This window comes from Oryx dammah, unplaced genomic scaffold (assembly GCF_014754425.2).
Source record: "Oryx dammah isolate SB20612 unplaced genomic scaffold, SCBI_Odam_1.1 HiC_scaffold_23, whole genome shotgun sequence".
NCBI lineage: Eukaryota > Metazoa > Chordata > Mammalia > Artiodactyla > Bovidae > Oryx > Oryx dammah.
This window is the reverse complement of record NW_024070207.1, coordinates 43,060,001-43,079,301: the sequence shown is the minus strand read 5'-3', so window position 1 is coordinate 43,079,301 and position 19,301 is coordinate 43,060,001. Positions and strand designations below refer to the sequence as shown.

Genomic DNA, 19,301 nt, shown 5'->3' with positions numbered 1-19,301 from the left:
TTAGGAGAAACTCTTTGTCGCTAATATTCCAGTTACTATTTCTGCACAGCTTAGTACCCTCAAATGTAGCAGCTAAAAAGATCCATTTAATTTTGCTCATAAAATTATGGGTCAAGTGTCTGAGAAGGGTGCCATTGAATAGTTTGGCACTTAGGGGTCTTTCACAAGGTTGTTATCAGATGTCACCAGGAGCTGAAGTCATTTGATGGTTTGACTCGGCTGGACATCCAAGATGGCTCGGTTGCTCGATGGGCAGCTGACACTAGCTGTCATCTGGGAGCTCAGGTAGCACTGTAAGCTGAAAAGCCTAGATGTCACCTCTCCCTTGTGGTAGTCTGAGGGTAAGCTGACATCATGCTGAGTGGCTGGCTTTTCTGAGAGCAAACGTCCTAAGAGGGCCAGGCAGGAGCTGCATGGCCTTTTCTAACCTAGCCTAAAATGAATACAGCATCGCTTCCACCATTGAAGCGGTTACAAGGCCCCTAGAATCAAAGAGAGTACTCATGGTGTCCACTTCACAATGCCCATGCCACAGTCACCATCTTTGGAGGCTATTTTGTGCTGTGCTAAGATGCTTCAGTCATGTCTGATTCTTTGCGACCCTACGGACTGTAGCCCACCAGGCTCCTCTGTCCATGGGTTTCTCCAGGCGAGAATACTGGAATGGATTGCCTGCCCTCCTCCAGGGGAGCTTCCCAACCTAGGGGTTGAACCACTAGCACCACATGGGAAACCCTTGGAGGTTATTTACCCAGCTTTTTAAAAATAATAATAATAATTTATCAGAGGCTTCTGTGGTGGTTCAGTGGTAAAGAATCCGCCTGCCAATGCAAGAGATGTAGCTTTGACCTCTGGGTCGGGAAGATCCCCTGGAGGAGGAAATGGCAACCCACTCCAGTATTCTTGCCAGGAGAATCCCATGGACAGAGGAGCCCTATGGGCTACAGTCCATGGGGTTGCAAAGAGTCAAACACAACTGAAGTGCACTTAGCATAGTTGATTTACAATGTTGTGTTAGTTTCACGTGTGCAGCAAAGTGAATCAGTTATACATATACCTATATCCACTCTTTTTAAAGATTCTTTACCCATATAAGCTATTTCAGAGTATTGATTAGAGTTCCCTGTGCTATACAATAGATTCTTACTATATTTTACCCAACTCTAATGTTACAGAAATCCACCAACTTACCTATGATCCTGCTAGAAAGCAACCTTAAGTTATGACATGGACAAACACTGTAGGGTTTGCATCAGAAATGAATCTTTTTAGAGCTCTATCATTTGTTTCTCAAACAAAATTCCTGAGATGTGAACTGAAAAATTAAAGGGACTTCCACGTCTCAGATCTTGGCCCAGTGGGCCTTTCTTTATCTCAAGTATTCTGGCTGGAAGTATAGCTTTTGCCAGGCTGCCTCCTTCTGAACCGGCTTTCTGCTGTGAAGTGTTTTCACAAATGAAAAACACATTTGGTCCAGTGAGAAGCAGTCTTGTCACTGAAGCATCTAATTTGGTGGTTTCTGATGACAATGGCTCTGTACTCAGCTAATCCAAACCTGTCAGGAAAAAGCCCTAAGTGTGTCTGTCCTCCATGGCCCCACTCACCCTAAGCTTACCCTTCTGTGCAGACAATGGAACTGTGTGGCATCTTGCCCAGAAGCATTGCTCAGAGCTGCTGGAGGACGAGCAAACCTGGAATCCAGAGGCTGGTGTCTTGAGGCATTTGGGAACTGGCATGAAATAGACACCAGGGAGGTGATAGGGCCAAAAGGATGAGACGCCCAGTAACTTTTCCACTTTCCTATCAAAGATTCATGCTCAGTCCCACCTTCCAGAAAACATCCTGGCCCTCTTTAGCGGTGTGGCCATGTAGGATTTTGTTTTGGAATATTGCTTTATTTCCAGGGCTGAATTACTTGACTCTACAGGGTAACCCCTGTGCCCCACGTTGTATTAAATGAATAGAATTCTCTCTCCTAGGAAGGGCAGAGGACAGAAGGGACCATTTTACTGTGGTGACAAGTCAGGAGAAATGAAGAGATCAGATAGTGCCAACTGCTAGAGTGAAAGTGAAAGAACTTTCACCCCAGGAGGACAGGGCAAAAGGATCTGGGAGGGGCAGAGAAGTGCTACAAACTAAGCCCAGGTTTCACTGAGATGCTTTAACACTAGTGTCTCTTTGGTGGTGGGGAAAAGACCACCCTCTGAATGCCCTCTGATAGCATCACCAACTCAATGGACATGAATTTGAGCAATCTCCAGGAGATGGTGAAGGACAGGAAAGCCTGGTGTGTTGCAGTCCATTGGGTCACAAAGAGTTGGACATGACTGAGCGACTGAACAACTGAATGCCCTCACGTGGATGTCAGATCTTCCTGCAGCAGATCATCTCAAATTACCAAGGAGCTTGAGGGCTGGACACAGCAGTATGGATTTTTCTGAGCCACTACCATTTTGTTCATATTAAACATCTCACGGGGCTTGGAAAAAGGGAAAGCCTCCATGCCTTTCACAGAAGAGGCTGCCGTGACCTCCCTAGAAGAATCTTCAGAAGCTTTGTTTAGAGGAGATAACTTGTCCTGGTCCTTAAATATTCATGATCCTTGGTCTCTGGCATGAATATCTTTATGATGTCATTGATTTGCCCCCAAATGAACACACATCACTGTATTGTTCTTTCATGAAATGTCTAGTTTCTTTATCTTCTGATTACTTCTTTTGTGGAGTGGTTTGGGGTGAAGAGACACACTTTTTTTTGGTCTCTTCGCATGGACAGGCAGACTCCACTCATGCTCCCAAGCAGATGTCTCTTCAACTCACCACAATCAAGTAAACTCACCTAGGTTTACTACTGCTATTAAGTCACTTCAGTTGTGTCCAACTCTGTGTGACCCCATAGACGGGAGCCCACCAGGCTCCTCTGTCCCTGGGATTCTCCATGCAAGAACACTGGAGTGGGTTGCCATTTCCTTCCCCAATGCATGCATGCATGCTAAGTCGCTTCAGTCGTGTTTGACTCTGTGCAACCCTATGGACAGCAGCCCACCAGGCTCCTTGGTCCACAGGATTCTCTAGGCAAGAATACTGGAGTGGGTTGCCATGTCCTTCTCCACACCTAGGGTTAGTAATATGTTAACTATTACTGTCCTTCAAGGAACAGGGTGATATCTGGCTTCCAGCTAGAAGTTACCTGTGCCAAAGGTGCCATTGGTAATAGGGCTTGTGGCGTGGGGGAGTCTTCTCTGTGCAGAGAACTTTCTGGAAATTTTAGTGTGTCAGGAAAGCTTAGATACTCAGGATGCACACCATGCTTAATAACCCCCAGGACAGAGACTGACCCTTTTCCCCAGAGAGGGTCTTGTTGCTTACTGGAGTTATGTAGACAAAGCAGACGTTACATGCACACAAGAGAGGAATGTGTGTGTGTGTGTGTGTGTGTGTGTGTGTGTTGAACACGCTGAGTTAAGGGAGTTTGAAAAGACTGAGGGGTTTCATGCTTGGCAGATTTCAGTGAAAATCTGCCCCGCCCCCCTCCTTTTAAGATGCTGAAAGGAGTGTTGAGAGACCATGTTGTCTAGTAGAAGAGCACAGAAAAGACAGAGACCCACATGTTTCCTATTTGCTCTCCTAGTTTTTTATCCAGGCTCCACCACTAGGAGGTGTGACCTCTGGGCAAGTTAATTAACCTCTCTGAGCCTCAGTTTCCTCATTTGTAAAATGGAAATAACACTTCCTAGGCTTGTTGTGAAGATGAAATAAGATAAAGCATTTAGCCCGCTGCCTGGCACAGGGTAGTTACTAAATCCATAGTAACTGACTATATTATTGGGTGAAAACCGAGGACTCAACCCCTCTCTCCATCTTTCTTCTAAATTCACCCAGGTTTCCATCCCTTTTGGATTCCGGTCAGTTGAAGAAAAATTCCTTCTTTCCCAGAGTACTGATATTAATGATCTAAACTTGGGTTGGATAATCACATTGTGTCATCAACTTCCAGATTATTAGATATTATTTACAAGAAAAATAGGCCTGGAGTTCCTTCCAGACCAAGGACAGAGGCTGCAAATTGAATTTAGAGGCTTGCTGACCTTTAGACCCGGGGCTGGAGGCAGGGGCAACCCACTCTCCTGGTCTTGAAAGACACAGCAGGCTCTCGTAATTGAGTTACCGCCTGGGATTCAGTAAGACTAATCCATCTATATAATTTCTTCGCCTGGTTTAATGCCATTAACGAAACCGAATTAAGGAGCGGGTGGAGTTGGGTGGGACGAGGGGAAACGGATTTTCTGTATGGTAGTCGCTGCAGCGTCTCTGCCGCCAGGCTGGAGCCTATGCTCTGATTAATGGACCGCTCTGAGGACCAAGTCCTGCCAGCGGCCACCCCGGTCCCACGCCCTTCCGGGTATCCACGTGCCGAGAACAGGGCCATCGCGCGCAAAGGGTTTCCCAGGATGTCCCAGGGCTACCCTGTCCCCCTTCCCTATTCCTGGCTCTTTCATTTTCCCCATCACCCCTCTCTTTTACAATTTCTGAGCTGTTTCCCTTTAGTTCAGATCTTCATGGACCGTCCCTCTTTGGTCACTAGCGTGCTCCAGGAGACAGGCCGATCCGCTAATCCCTCTCCAGCACCCGCCCCCAGTCCCACCTCACTCGGTTTGTCTGGGGTTGGCCATTCCGCGTGGTGGGCACTCTGCGCCTAGGTTGCCAACCAGAGCGACCAGCCCTAGGAGGAGGGGCCTGTGTGCGGGGGGTGGGGGTAGGGGTGGGAGGCGGCCTTGGCCGCTGTCAGTTTCACTCTCTGCCCTATTGACACCCAGATTCTAGCGCGCCCTCTTCATGGAGAGTCCGGCTGGCTCAACTTGGGCAACTGGCCGGAGGCGAGGAGTAGCTGACTCCCGAACTGAGATTCCATCGCTCGGTGCAGGCACTTGCCAAAAGCGGAGTCCCCAAAGTGTAGGTGGTGACCAGCGCGGGCCCCGGCAGCGCTGCGGGGAAGGCGGGCGCCCAGATCAGAAGGTGGAGGGTAACGGGGGCCGGGGTAGGGGGGACGGGGGCCCCCGGGCTTCGATCTCAGCAGCCGACAGGGCGAGTCCGCCCTGGCGGCGCCCGCGGGTCCTGCCCGCTCCGAAGGGGCCAGGGGACGCCCGGCCGACACGCTCGCCGGCGCTCCGCTGGCCTCGCGGGGCTTTGGCCACCCCGCGGCTGACGTCGGCGCGCCCCTGCCGAGCTATCCTTTTACTACAGCCCGCCGGCGGCTTTGTGCCGGCCCCGCCCTCGCCGGCCCCCGCCCCCCGCGAGCCCGTACCTTGTGGTCTATATAGAAGGCGCCGCCGCGCGGATTCGCGGCTCTCCGGGACCGAGAGTTCTTTGGAAGCAGAGCGCGAGCGAGGGAGCGGGCGAGCTCCTAGGGGGTGTGGGTGTAGGGAGAGAGAGAGCAGGTAAGGGCCGTCGCATCCCGCTCCTCTGCCCGCCAGCAACTCGGGACCCCCTTATGGCAAAATCATAGGAACCTGGAACGTTGGTTCAACAAAAAGAGACAGGCGACGACCCTCCTCTCCCGATTGTCCGCGGGCGAAGAGCTGCGCGGCTCTGCGGTGTAACAGGCTCACACGTTGCTCATCACATGTTAAAACATTTCCCTTTCGGGGAGCCTCGTTATTTTTAAGTGAATATTTTCGTCTTTGTTTTGATGTGTGTGTGTGGTTTTTTTTTTTTTTAACCTTCCTCGGGGTTTCATTTTGATGGAGTTGGCGGCCCGCAGCATATAGGGAGAGTAGGGGAAGCGGCCCGCTGGCGCGCGGGTAGCCCACCCCCAGGCAACTCCCCGGGAGGCCCGCGCTGGCCCGGCGAGCGGCCGGCGCGGAGCCCAGGGAGGCCCGCGGCGGCCGAGCCGGGGAGTCCCGGCCGCACGTCTCGACGGCCCCGGGGGTGGCGAGCGCGGCTCTCCGCGGGCGGGCGGGTGGGCAGGAGCGGCGGGCGCGGGGCGCGGGGGGAGCGCCGCGCCGCTTTGTCTCTGCACTTCTGGAGCCAGGCGCGCGGCTCCTCCCGCGGCCGGCCGCTCGGGCTCGCGGTGGCGACGGCGGCGGCGGCGGCGGCTCCTCCTTCACCCCTCTCCTTTCCTCCCCACTCTCTCTTAGGCAGCGGCGGCGGTGGCAGCGCTGGGGAACAGCGGATTCCGCCCGGAGCCACACCGAGGGGAGCTCGCGGTCGCGACTTGCCGCCCTAAGCACTCTCCCAAGTCCGGCCCGCTCGGCGAGGACTTCCGTCTCCTGGCCGAACCCTGTCAAGCAAGCTGGGATCTATGAGTGGAAAGGTGACCAAGCCCAAAGAGGAGAAAGATGCTTCTAAGGGTAAGCCCGCCCGCCGAGTCCGCCTGCTTCCCTTCCCTTGGTTTCCCTCGCCCGCTCGCGTGCGCGCCGCCCTCCGGCGGCTCTCGGCCTCCCTCCCAGAGCCTAAGCTGCCCGTGACCTCTGCGACCCCGGGCGAGAAAGGGGCGGGAGGGGGCCCGGGCCGCTGGGGTGGGGGTGGGGGGCTCTGAATTTGCACCACTTTCCCTCCTTCTTCGTGGGATTGTCGCCCCGCGAGTGCCACCAGCCTCTTCACTCCCCTCTCCGGACGCACCGGGGTGGCGCTGCGGGCAGACGGAGCTGCTGCAGCCCGGAGCGCCGGGAACAGCGCTGCCTGCCACCGGCCGGCCGCCTCTCGGTGCGAGTGCCTGTGTGTTGCGTGTGCGCGAGTGTGCATCTGTGTGCTGCGCGGGTGCCACACGGTGACATACTCAGGAAGGAATCTGCCCCACTCTTAGAACCCGTGCTCCGATCCACCTTCCCCCCCCTCCCCGCCCCCAATGCAAACAAAGAGCCTGGCCGCGACACGCACCCCCTTCCCCCCACGCTCCTTTTCCCCCACGCCCCCTGCTCCCCAACTCTCCCCGTCTCCTCCCCAGAAGGCAGGAGCTTGTCACCTTCCCTACGCCGCGTGCAAAAGTGAGCAATCCCGGTGCCCTGGCGCCGCCCGCGCTGCGCCTCGGCAGCGCCGCCTCGCCGAGCCCCGGGAGAACAAAGGCTCTGGTCCCTCGGCCACTAGTGCCCGGCGGGAGCGGGCCTCCGCGGGAGGGGAGAGCCCCGTCCCTCCACTCTGGGGGGTGTTCAACCACCTGGCCCGCGGCGCCCGGCCGCCGGTCCCCCGCCACGAGAGCGCTTCTCGGCCTGGGGCCTCCCACCGGCGGGCTGGGGAGGCGCAGCGGAACAGGGCGCAGGCCGGGGAGAACTCAGGAGCAGGAAGGGGCGTCCCCCCGAACTCCCACTCGTCCTAGCCGTGGCCTTGCTAAGGGCCCGCTTAGCTCCCGATTGTAAACCCGAGACAGCATCCTGGAAGCCCCGGTGCGGAAAGGGGCACAGAGAGAAAGAGAGCGAGGTGGGGTGTGGTAGAGCCGTGGGGAACGGCAGGTGCCTGAGGTGCAAGTGTCCGGAAGGGCCCCAGAGCGGAGGCCGGAGTGGGCTGGACCGGCCCGAGGGCCCCAGGCACGCCGAGCCGCAGCGACCCACGCCGGGTCCACGCGGCTGCAGAAGTTGGGGCTGCCGCGGGGGGAGCCCCAGCCTTTGTTCACGGGCCCCAATTCCTCCTGGAGCCCTGGGGCTCTCTTCCCTCCCACTCCTTCCCTTCTTTCTTTTTCTCCTCTTCTCCTTCTCGCCTCTCCCCATTTCTCCGGAGCTTTCTTTCCCGGGAGATTCTAGGGCAGCGTCAGCCCTCCCCCGCGGAAAGTTGTCAAAGTCTTCAGCTCAGGGCCTTTATCCCTTGTTTCTAAATGGAGCCGCTTCTCCCAACTAGGAGAAGCGTCGACGAGAGGCTCTAGAAGTTTGGGGGGGGGGGCTTTAGATCCGTGGTGCTAAGGGTCAGTGTTGCCATCGGCCTGCCTCAAGGCTCGAGGTCACCTCCTTCAGACCTACTGATGCTCGCTGGCTGTTTGAAGCGCACAGATTAATTGAACCGGTCACCCGGAAAGTAGAACTCCTGCTACACTTCTCCAGAGCTTTCCTCATTGTTGTGCGTTTTAAACAGGTATTCGTGTGAAAAGAGAAAGTGACTTCAGGGTCGTTAGACTGTTTTGTTTGCCCTCGAGGGGCCCGGAAAGGTAAATGCAATTGAAGATGGTACCACCAAATTGACGACGTAGGCAAGGGATTCCTCTTCTGCATCTGGGAGTATTTCAAGTTTGTTTCTGAATTTTGGTCCTTGATTTCCATCAAGTGATTACCTAAGGCTTATTTCAGGCTACCTTTGGGGGGGATCCTGAAACCAAATTCATTCACAGAAAATGAGATGCTGCTCTAGGAATATAATTTGTAACTGTCTAGAAGGGGAGTAACAAGTCTGGAAACATTATTGGCCCAAGTTTCTGTAACCCAATAATGAAAATTTTTACTAGGCATATGTCATAACATTTTCTTAAGTTGACTCACTTGAAACGGAATACCTCTCTGTAGGAATTGTGTAATTAGCATTTGGAGTTATGGTTGTAATTAGGATAAATTAGTGTAATTTTACAAGACAACTTTTAAGAAGAGAGTTTACTTCCCCAAGGAGATGGGACTCTTATGCCTGTGAACAGAGTTTCTAGACTTTTTAAAACATAGGTAGTAGATAATTAGTAAGTTATTTTGTTCTCCCTAACGAAATGTGGCTTTCAGAGCATTTAAATTGCTCTTTGTCTTTTTAAATGATGTTTTTCAACTCATTGAGGTTAACACCAGTGATGGACAATGATCTTTTCTGTAACCTTTTTCAGTAAGGTAGGCAGACAAGATAGACTCGACTCTTGGAGGTAGGAGGGGAATCTTGATTGTGATTGAAAGTATTAAAATGGCCTCTTGTGCAGCAAATCATCTTTTGTGTATTTATTTAGGCTTTGCACAAACTTTTAAATTGGCAGATGAATATATAGTCTGGGGCACTCAGCTCCTGCACAGGAGGACCTAGTTCTGTTTCAAGGAAGAAGAAAGCGTAACATTTGTTTGTCCAAGCAGATACTTGCTTAGCTTTGATTCACTCTTCTCTACCTTGTCACATCTTTTCAGCAGTTCTCTGTTGGAAAAGTACTCAGTGATGTCTGGTTTATGGCAACTGTGTTCCTGTGGCTTTTGGAAAATGCGTGGCCTGTTACAGATAAATGCAGATTGTTTATGGATTGAGTGAAAGTGCTAGCCAGTTGTGGATTTCAAAACTGTCATTTGGTTTGGGCCATCCCTGGTAGTCCAGTGGTTAAGACTTCGCCCGTACACTGTAGGGGGCATGAGAGTGGAAGCATGAGTTCGATCCCCAGTCTGGGAGCTAAGATCCCACGTGCTGTAAGATGTGGCCAAAACCACTGAAACTGTCATTTGGTTTGTAGTTGGGGGTTGGGTTTAGTTGGCTTTGTCTATGTTTTGTCAGCAACCCCTTCCCTTGTGCTTAGCCAGAGAGCCATCACTTCCAGACAGGTTTCAAGGCCATGTGGGCTATGGGTTGTGGGTTGTCTGAAACGGCCAGCACTCACATCAGGCTGGGTTCCTACTGGCTGCTGGGCAGTGCAGGACAATTCCACTCATAGTCTGAGAGGCCAGCCACTTGCACAGCTGTTGCTCTGACAGATTATGGTGCCCACGTGCATTCATGGGCACAGCTCATTTTCAGCTCACTTCCTGGCCTTTTCCAGTAGCCCTTCCAACCTTACCTAAGAAAGGCCATTGCAGTCAGGCAGCCAGCATCTCACGTCTTGAACCCTGAAGGCCATTCCTAAAGCTCATCTTGGTCTTGGCGGATTACTGCGATTGCTTCCGTCAAGTGTCTTTCTTGGGCTTGGGCCAGGCCAACCAGCTGTTGAGAGGTATTTCACCCACAAGAAATCATGACGCTGGTGACCTCTTATTAAAAACTAGCAATCATAACCTCCCTATTACTCATGAAGGGACTTCTTTTTTTCATCTGGTGAATCAGTCACTGTGGACCAGTGTGGTTTGAGGGTTATCAGCCCCAGGTTATCTCCTGTGTCTAAGATGGTGATGACAGCTTCAGTGAGGGGGTGTGACCAGGGAGATTTCTGATCAGAATTGTTAGTATGTTCCTGGGGATAAGTACAAGAGATGAGTGAACAGTACCCCCAGATCCTCTTCATTCTTATTTCCAATGCTGTGCCTCTTCTCGACCCACAGGCTAGAGCAGGAGGGGGATATGGGTTGGAGGTGCTGTATCTTCTCTCTTAGTTCTGCTTCCTCTAAGTCTCTTTCCAGTATAGTTCAAGTCCTTTCAGAGGGTTCAGATGCATCCTTGGGCTGGCGATGTGAGGGAGGTTAGAGTGGGAAAGGATGTTGTCCGAGTACAGAAGGAGCTGTAGGGTTGAGGTCCACGCCTAGTGCTGGGCCATGTAGGGTGGCCCTGAGCACTGGACCAGAGCTGGTGAGGGAACTGGAATCAGGGTCTGGGTGGTAAGCTGGAGGGCTGATCTGTGTGTGAGGCAGTCTAGGGAGACAAAACTGTTAACGCAGCTGTGCTGTTTTATGTTCAAATCAACTACTCATTCTGGGAATTACAATCAACACAGAACAACTGGAATGTGTTGCAGCTCCTCGAATATATCCAATAAAAGGGCTTTCTAGTGTCTGCTTCATTATGGCTTGTATTTTGAGTTGAGAATTTGAAAGGAATAGAAGATAACTGCCAAGATTAAACAATTCAAGGAGGGGGAAAAAACCTCCCATGAATTAAAGTGTGGCGAGTGAAGGGGATCCTCCATGTTTATTACCTTGCTAAGCTTAACGTGATATTTGGAAGGTGAAGATTAGGCACATAAGTATACTCTTAGCCATTAGTAGAGAAGCCAAACGTCTGCAGAAATCACTGTGGCTAGTCACCCGTTTATGTTTCCCTAACCAGAAGCATCCAGAAAACACATTCACAATAGATTTGTTGCCAAGGCTGAGGAGCAGACTTCAGGCTCGTCATCCTGTGTAGCGTGGTTTAGTCTAGTTGGTCCTCACCAGCTCAACAGGTAGGTTATCTATTTGTGATAGACCAGTTCTACGAACTTATTTGAATCAGAATTCTGACATTTTTAAACATGGCACTTCGTCACTATGTTGAATGCCATATCCTGATGAAACATTTTTTAGGGGTGTGGATTTCTGGGTAAATGGCACTAATTTCTTAAAGAAAGTGAAATAGTATATTGTAATCATTCTGACCCCCACTCCAGCCTGCAGTTCTAATTTCTAATTGGATGGCCATTTGTTTTTCTCTAAAGCCCTGTTTTCCAGGATATTAATCCTAAAGATGAGGCTTTTGTATTAGAAAAGAGAGATGTTCTTGATTCTTGGGGCACAACGGGAATGTGAAGGGCTGTTTTATTAGGGATCTGAGTTTGTAATAAACATTAAGCCTAAATTACAATTACTGTAGGTTGAGATTACTGTCAGACAGTTCTCAGGCCCTACTCATGCCTCTGCCCTTGTAAATTACTTTTCGCATTGATTTTCAAATACTATTAGTGTCACTGGCTAATGACCGTCCCCACAGGCAGTGGGCAGAGGGTAGTAGGTGTCCATGCTGAGTCTTTAAAACCCTGGCAGCACCCTTGGCTTCTGTGGGTGTAAGGTTTAAGTGGACAGTCTAGGGGTGCATCAGGGCTGGACTGAGCTGAGGTGTTTGCTTGACCTGCCTGCTCTCAGCCTTCTGCAGAGACTTAAGATTTGTTCTGGACAATTGCTATTGCCCAGAGGAATTCTCAGGTATATATGTCTGTCCTTTCTGGACCCTGTCAGTAGGGTCTGAGAAGAAAGAAAAAAAAAATCTTCTGGTGAAAGGCAGGCCTGGTCAGAGGCCAAAGTATAAAAGAGGTATTTTTAAAAAATGGTATGAACCCAATTTCCTTTTGTGTAATTAAAGATTATATACAATGACATGTACAGATCTTAATGAATTTTGACAAATGTTTACACCCACATAATATAATATAATATTTTCATCAACCCAGAAAGTTTTCTTGTGTTCCTCTCTAATCATTCCCCTTTAGAAGGCAGCTACTATTTTGATTTCTGTCATCACATTTTAGTTTTCCCTTTATTGATCTCACAGAATGCCATTTGTGGTTCCTGAGACCTAGAAACCTCTCCAGGCAGCAGGCTTCCTGTCCCGGTTGACACCCCTTCTCCTTGTCTTGTCCTCTGGTTTCTTGGAAGACCCCCACCCTAGGGCACTCAACAGGGTCTTGTCCTTACCTGGCCCATAAGGAGTATTTGTTGAATGATCTAGGCAAGGTAGGAAATTCATTTAAGCCTGGGTGTCTATTCATCATTTAATAATAATAATAATGATCATAGTTATTATCATTACCATTATAGTAGCTTCTGAATTTACTAGGCATGCATGATTTTTATATATATATATATATATATATCATTTAATCCTGATGGCAGCCAAATGAAGTGGCAAATAGTATTTATAGATGTTAGTGATGAGAAAATTGAAGTTTAGGGAGATCATGTAGCTTGTGTGAGCTCACACAGCTAGTGGGACCCAAATTACTGGCACAGTACCTGGCACTGAACAAAGGATTGCCAGAGGCAGTGCCTCTTAACAGCAAGGAATTAATGTCAATGGGTGAGTTTTTGACATCTACACAGGATGGAGAAGTTATTTTGGTTGGGGTCTTAAAATACAATGTAACAGGAGCAGGGCCCTGTGGGGTCTGCCCCTGACAGACCCCTCCCCCATAGCCTCTGTGGCAGTTCCTCTCTGAAGTACCCAGATAATAGTATCTCATGCATATTTCCTGAATTTTTCAGATGCTAAAACCCACCACCAAATGGAAGAAGTTAACTACTTGATGATCAGGTGCAAGTACCCCCCAGACCTTTGGCGCCTAAGGACTGATAAAGTTTATCGCCCTGTTACCTCACCACCAAGGGAATTATGCTGGAGCTGATCACCTCCCCCACCTCACCCTCTTCTGGGCTTTCAGGATGCTTAGCTGAAACCCTTTGGGGAGTTTGGGATTCTCTGCTCCAGACTCCAACGCTGGGCACACGAACTTGGCATTCGGTAACAATAGTTTTTTTGAGCACTGACCATATGCCAGGGATTGACATGAAATCGTTCATGCTATCCAGGATTGATATACATAACACTGCCTTTCTAGGCAACACAGTTGATTCTTTTCTAATCCAGGTTTGCACAGGGACAAAATATTTGCCAACTATCAACACAGACATGACTAGGAAGAGTTTGCCTGTACTGGCACAATTGTACAGGGCTGTGGTCTTTGTGCACCCAAAGAGATTTCTGAACAGATTTCTTGAGTGACTTATCCATCCCAGGCACTGTACTGAGAGAAACCTAGTCCTACCTTAAGCCTTAGGGTTGCCCTTGTGCCCTTTTCCTTCCTCCTTGGCCTTGGGCATTCTGGCTTGTACTTTCTGAAGTGCAGCTCCCCTCAGTTGGCCATGACTCTTATCTTTCAAGATCTAAGCATCTGTCAGTTTGAAAATAATGGTGTTTTTTTTTTTTCCCCTGTAGAACTGTGTCTGAGAGCTTATTTCACCTGTGTTCCAAAGGCTACACGTATTCATAATTCAGGACTGGGTAAAAGTCCTAATTATTCATTTTTCCCATCAGAATCATCTGTCTCATTTCCCCTCTCTTTCTCTCTCAACCCCACTCCCTCCTCCCTTCCTCTCTCTGCCTCCTCCTCCCCCACTTTTCTGCACACCCCCACTCCTTTTCTTGTGAACAGACGTCAGTGGTTTTCATTAACTGTCTGGATTTTCTCCCGTAGTAGCTATATTAACTCCAGTTAAAGAAATCCTTACCACCCCTCAAAGGGTTGCTTCATGGAAGAAGCTTTTCACTACTTATTATGTAACTCATTTTAAATGGAAAAATAAAGTGCGAGCTTTATGTCTTATACCGTTTATGTTGCCTTTAGTTAGATAATATTTCCAAAAATATATCTTGTTAACAGAGATGCACGCCTTGAACGAGCATATTAATTATAGTTCTCCAAGTTAGGACTCATGTAATGTTTTTCTTGTGCTGCAGAACCTATGTTTTAACAGCTGTAATTAACAGTGATGAGTCTCTTGCAAGGTTATAGGTAAGTTTAATAACAAATGTGACACCCAGTTTTCAAAAAAAAAAAAAAATATCCCTCCAAATTACGGAGGTAGCATTTCTTCTGCTCTTGCGCTGGGGGTTAGTAAACAGATCGAGTTCTTAAAATATTTATCCTGCTGTTAAAGTAGAAGTAAACAACCTAAAGAAGGCAGGCTGAGTGCAGTTCTTGAATATGCCTATGGATATTTTCAGAATCTTCTTTCAACCACGACTTTGAAAGTATTGTGAATTGACCTGCTTCTTTTGCCTTTGATTCTCCGTGCGTGAGCTCGCCTCTCCCCTTGGGGCGGGGAAGTGGGGGGTGGTTATTGAACGTTAAGACTTATAAGAGCTCTCGGATTTGCGCGTGGTTTTCGGAGCCCAGGGAACAATGTGAACCGTTCTCCTGGAAACGGGGCCAGCGCTCCTCGCGGCTCCCGCTCTCGGGAGCGTTGGTTTTCCTACTGGCTGGGACCCGACTTAGAGGCGACCGCCGAACAGCCCGGTGAACGGGCGACCCTCGGTCGCCAGGGATCCGACCGGCGGGTTTATTACCAACCTGCGTGCTCATGAGCCTCGTGATGCGGCAGCTGCCGAAAAAAGAAACACGGAAAAGTTGTGTCACCGAAGGTGAAACTTGGCGAAGAAAAAGTGCTCGGCGCCCGGCATGACAAAGCTGCTCTGCGGCCGACAGCGCCGGCGGGCAGCGGAGGGCTGCGCCCACCGGCCCCGGGTGCTCGCGTGGGGACACCACCCCGGGAGCGCCGCCGGGGCTGGGCGCCGGGGCTGTGGGGGCGGGCGGCTGAGCGCTGGGCGAAGGGGGCGGGTGGCGGGGGGCCTGGAGGTCTAAAGCGCGGGCTCCTTGCAGCTGTTGGGAGGCGGGCGGGAGGGGCCGTAGGAAGAGGGTCCCGCCCCCACCCCCCGCCCCCAACCATCGAGGGGGTTCCTTGCTCTGCCTGTACCTGACCTACTGGTTGTGCCCCTCAAAGGCGGATACCCGTCCAAGCCTGGAAGTCTGGACTTGGCCCAACACAAAGGCTTTGCTTCCTCTGTCTTCTGGTCAATGCTAATTTGGTTTCAGCTGTTCAGAAAAACCTAGGCTGCGTCTTGAACAGAACGCCCTGGACCATGTCGAGTTTGTCTGCTTTTATATGGTTTATGTTTCCGTTGCGTTGGTTCTTTTCAGATTACAGAATAATGCATGCGATTCGGAAAATCATAAAAGCATAGAGAAGAAAATATCCCCCCAAAGGTTGCACTCCTAGGTTCTTTTTGAGATTTTTCCTTCCAGTCTTATTTCTCTGATTTCATCTTTAAGTATACATGTGGGATCACACAGTAAACACTATCACATGCTTTTTTTTTTTAACTTCAACACCCTGTTAGAATGTTTTCCGATGTCATTAAATAATCTTGCATAGTATCATTTTTGGTATGTGCACTGGTTGTGGATTTGGGGGTGACAAAGGAAAGATGGTGATTTTGTCCCTGTGGTTGTGAAAAGTTTTTCTCTATTGCCTTAAGATCTTTCTCACTGGGCTCCTCTACAAACATCATTCGTGTTTTATAAATGTATATACAAATATGTGCACTTTTAAAGATACATATATGCATGTATAGGGCTTTCCTGGTGGCTCAGATAGTAAGCAATTGGCCTGCATTGCAGGAGACCCAGGTTCAATCCCTGGGTCTAGAAGATCCCCTGGAGAAGGGCGTGCCAACCCGTTCCAGTATTCTTGCCTGGAGAATCCCATGGACAGAGGAAGCCTGGCGGGCTACAGTCCATAAGGTCACAAAGAGATGGTCATGACTGAAGTAATCTAGCATGCACGCATATGCATGTATAAATCTATAAATATAAAATTAAATGCATGTAGACAAATACGTATGTGTCTAAATAAACGCACACACAATTATGCTTAGAATAAATCCTGAAAGAATATATATCAAAAGGAATCTTGGGGTGATTGGCTTATAGAAGATGTATAGAGGATGTGTATGTATATTTGTGTCTTCTATTTTCTCTACAATGGATGTATATAATGATCATAATGAAATAATGAAAATGGACATAATATATTACTTATGGATTGTCTTCACACTGACTTTTCTGCTCCAGCTCTTACCATTTCTTTTTTTTTTTTTTTTCTTGCTGCTTACCATTTCCTGACCTGGAATGCTCTATTATTTCAACATTTTGTGATCCTTTATGTCCAAGCTTAACCCACATCATCCAGGAAGCGTCTCTTCCATCCTTGTTACAGAGAACTGCACTGGGCTTCTCAGTTACCCATTTGGCAGTGTCCGTGGATAAATCTCATGATTAACTTTTCATCTGCTTTAGGTGTTTTATCTCCCCAGCTAGATTTTAACCTCCTCAAGGGCCTTTGTCACAAAAGAGATACTGAATAAGTGTGTTACTTAACCATCAAGCTCAGCATCCTTCCTAGATTTATTTAAATGCTCTTGTTGCTCAGCTAGTAAAGAATCCGCCTGCAATGCGGGAAACCTGGGTTCGATCCCTGGGTTGGGAAGATCCCCTGGAGAAGGGAAAGGCTACCCACTCCATTATTCTGGCCGGGAGAATTCCATGGACTGTATAGTCTACAGGGTTGCAGAGAGTCAGACACGACTGAGCGACTTTCACTCACTTCACTCACCTTTGAAACTCCAAACCATATTAGAAGCCCTTAGAATGAGGGCAACAATCCATCTGGATTGCTAATTTAATTAGGGGTATAACTTCCAACTTCCAGTGGGCCATCTTCTATGTAAAAGTGGCTGCATGGTTAAAAGCATCGAATATAGAGACTTGTGTTCACATGTAAGTTCCTCTGCTTAGCTGCTATGTGACCTTTGGCAAACAGGCTTTCTAAGCCTCTCTACAATGGAGATAGTTATATTTATCACATATGCTTATTTTAAAGATAGAATGAGATAATAGATGAAAAACATACATGAAATTTGGTCAGTGGTGATATTGATAATATTATTAAAATAGTAGTGATCTTTATATTGACTATTCAAGTTAGAAGGTTTTTGTTAAAGAGCTTGTTGGCCATAGGAACAAATCTGCAGAGTCACACATCTGTCTGACAGTCATACTCTGATTTAATGGATTTTAGTTACATAGTTACTGGGCTTCCTGGACCCTCCCAGATACAAAAATCTGTGGATGATCAAGTCTCTTACATAATAGCTTATTTGAATATAACCTATGCATAACCCCCATACTTTAGCTCATCTCTAGATTATTTCTAATACCTAACGCAAATGTAAATGCCCTGTAAGTAGTTGTAAATACAGTGTGAATGTTATGTAAATAGTTGCTGGCCTATGGCAAATTCAAGTTTTGCTTTTTGAAACTTTCTGAAATTAAAAAAAAAATATTTTTTTGGATTCACATTTGGTTGAATCCATAGATGCAGAATCTGTGTATACAGAGTGCCTACTGTGCTAATTCATGTATTAATTAATTCATTACTTTACCCAATAGATACCTGTTGAAACTCCTATGACAGCAGTGAGCAGAACAGATAATTACCCCTGCCTTCATGGAGGGCTTCCCAGGTGGCACAGTGGTAAAGAATCTGCCTAGAATTCAGGAGACGCAGGTTTGATTCCTGGGTCGGGAAGATCCCTTGGAGAGGGAAATGGCAATGCACTCCAGTATTCTTGCCTGGGAAATCCCATGGACAGAGGAGCCTGGCAGGCTACAGTCCATGGGGTTGCAAAGCATTGGCCAAGACAGCACGGACGCACGCCTTCGTGGAGCCGATGTTTTAAAGGAACTGGATTTTCCATGCATAAAACACTGTCCAGTGTTGGTGGTATGTCAAATGACCTGGTGCCCATCATAGCCATCTGGGCCCTGGCCAATCCACACTACTGAGGAGGAAGCTTGGATGGAGTTGGACATAGGTCATTCATTCATCTTTCGTCCAGGGACCACTAGAGCTGAGGTTCTTGAAACTGCTTGAATGTCAGCAACACCTCCCACTGCATACATCCCCACCATGAGAATTTGACTTAATAGATCTAAGTATGGGGCTTGTGAACCCATATGGTTTATAAAATTAGCACAGCTACTTAAGGGGTTATTGCACCTGAGCAATGTTTCTCAAGTTTGCTGGAAGTTAACAGTCACCTGTAGGGTTTGTTTCCCCCTGGCCTGCTGAACCACAACTTTAGGAAGAGGGTTTGGTAACGTGAATTGTAAATAAGCATCTAGGTGATTCCTGTCATTGGGCAAGTTGGCAGGGCATTGTCCTAGAGACATCAAAGGACCCCTGGAAATAGTGTGTAAATGTGCATTTTTCAGGTGATAGCATCCGTAGCTTTCAGCATATTCTCAGAGGGGTCAGTATCTCCAAAAACAGCCCTGAGCTCTGTCCTCAGCTCTGTCCCCTCCGTGAACTGTGTGCATTGAGTCCTTGGTTTTCTCTGTCCTATTCACTCTTAATAGTCTAATGTTCTGTTTGGAAGTCTCCTTTCTCCATTCTTGCTCCTCTTTTCTCTTTTTGTCAGGCTGGCCTCCAGTCTTTCTCTTGCTCCTCTAGTATTTTAAAGACTGAGCCCTTTCAGAGAGGGCAAGGCTTGGAGGGAGCTTTGGGGACATGAGAATGGTGGAGGTCAATGCTGAAATACTTTGACCCTTCTAATGGCTGTACCTCAGTGGGTCTTAATATGGTGGGATAAGGGCCTGAAGTGGGACTTCTAAGATAACCCTTTGCCAGTCTGGAGCAGGTGGGCAAAGGAATTTCCCCTTCTTGGTGCCATTTTCCTGCCTGTTTCAGGCAGAAGGTGGAGTAGGTAGGAGGGTGAGGGTTAGGCTAGACCTAGATGCACCCCACTTCTCCTCCCCCAGGTGCCAAGCAGCGTCACTGTCACTGGTTCATGACCAATCAAGTGAACTGACCTATTACTGCTACTTACTTTGAGTTATAAATGGCTTTTATTCCCCCTGTGGAATTGGGGGGTCAGGCTATATAGAATGGCCCGATTTGTATCACAAGAGCCATTGGGACTTTGACAGATTTCACCATTTTAAAAAACACAGCTTTTTGCCTCCACCCCACTGGACATAAAAGCAACCTTTGATTTTATGGAACAAAGAACATGTCTTTAAAGGGCAGCGGGCACAGAAAGGGAGGAAAGGGAAATAAGACAGTTCATCCT

At 48.7% G+C, this 19,301-nt stretch overlaps 1 protein-coding gene across 4 annotated transcripts in view; it reads left to right on the top strand.

Moving 5' to 3' along the window:
• The window catches only part of FGF13 (fibroblast growth factor 13), a 575,359-nt gene that overhangs the window by 19,901 nt on the left and 536,157 nt on the right, over positions 1-19,301 (top strand). For 2 of the 4 annotated variants that reach the window (XM_040265383.1, XM_040265380.1), the window contains exon 2: positions 6,137-6,349. In XM_040265383.1, coding sequence (XP_040121317.1) covers positions 6,301-6,349 — 49 coding nt within the window. In that variant the 5' untranslated portion in view covers positions 6,137-6,300. Of the gene's footprint in view, positions 1-5,325; positions 5,438-6,136; positions 6,350-19,301 lie in introns of those variants that run through there. The other 2 variants (XM_040265384.1, XM_040265381.1) reach the window with 2 other exon arrangements.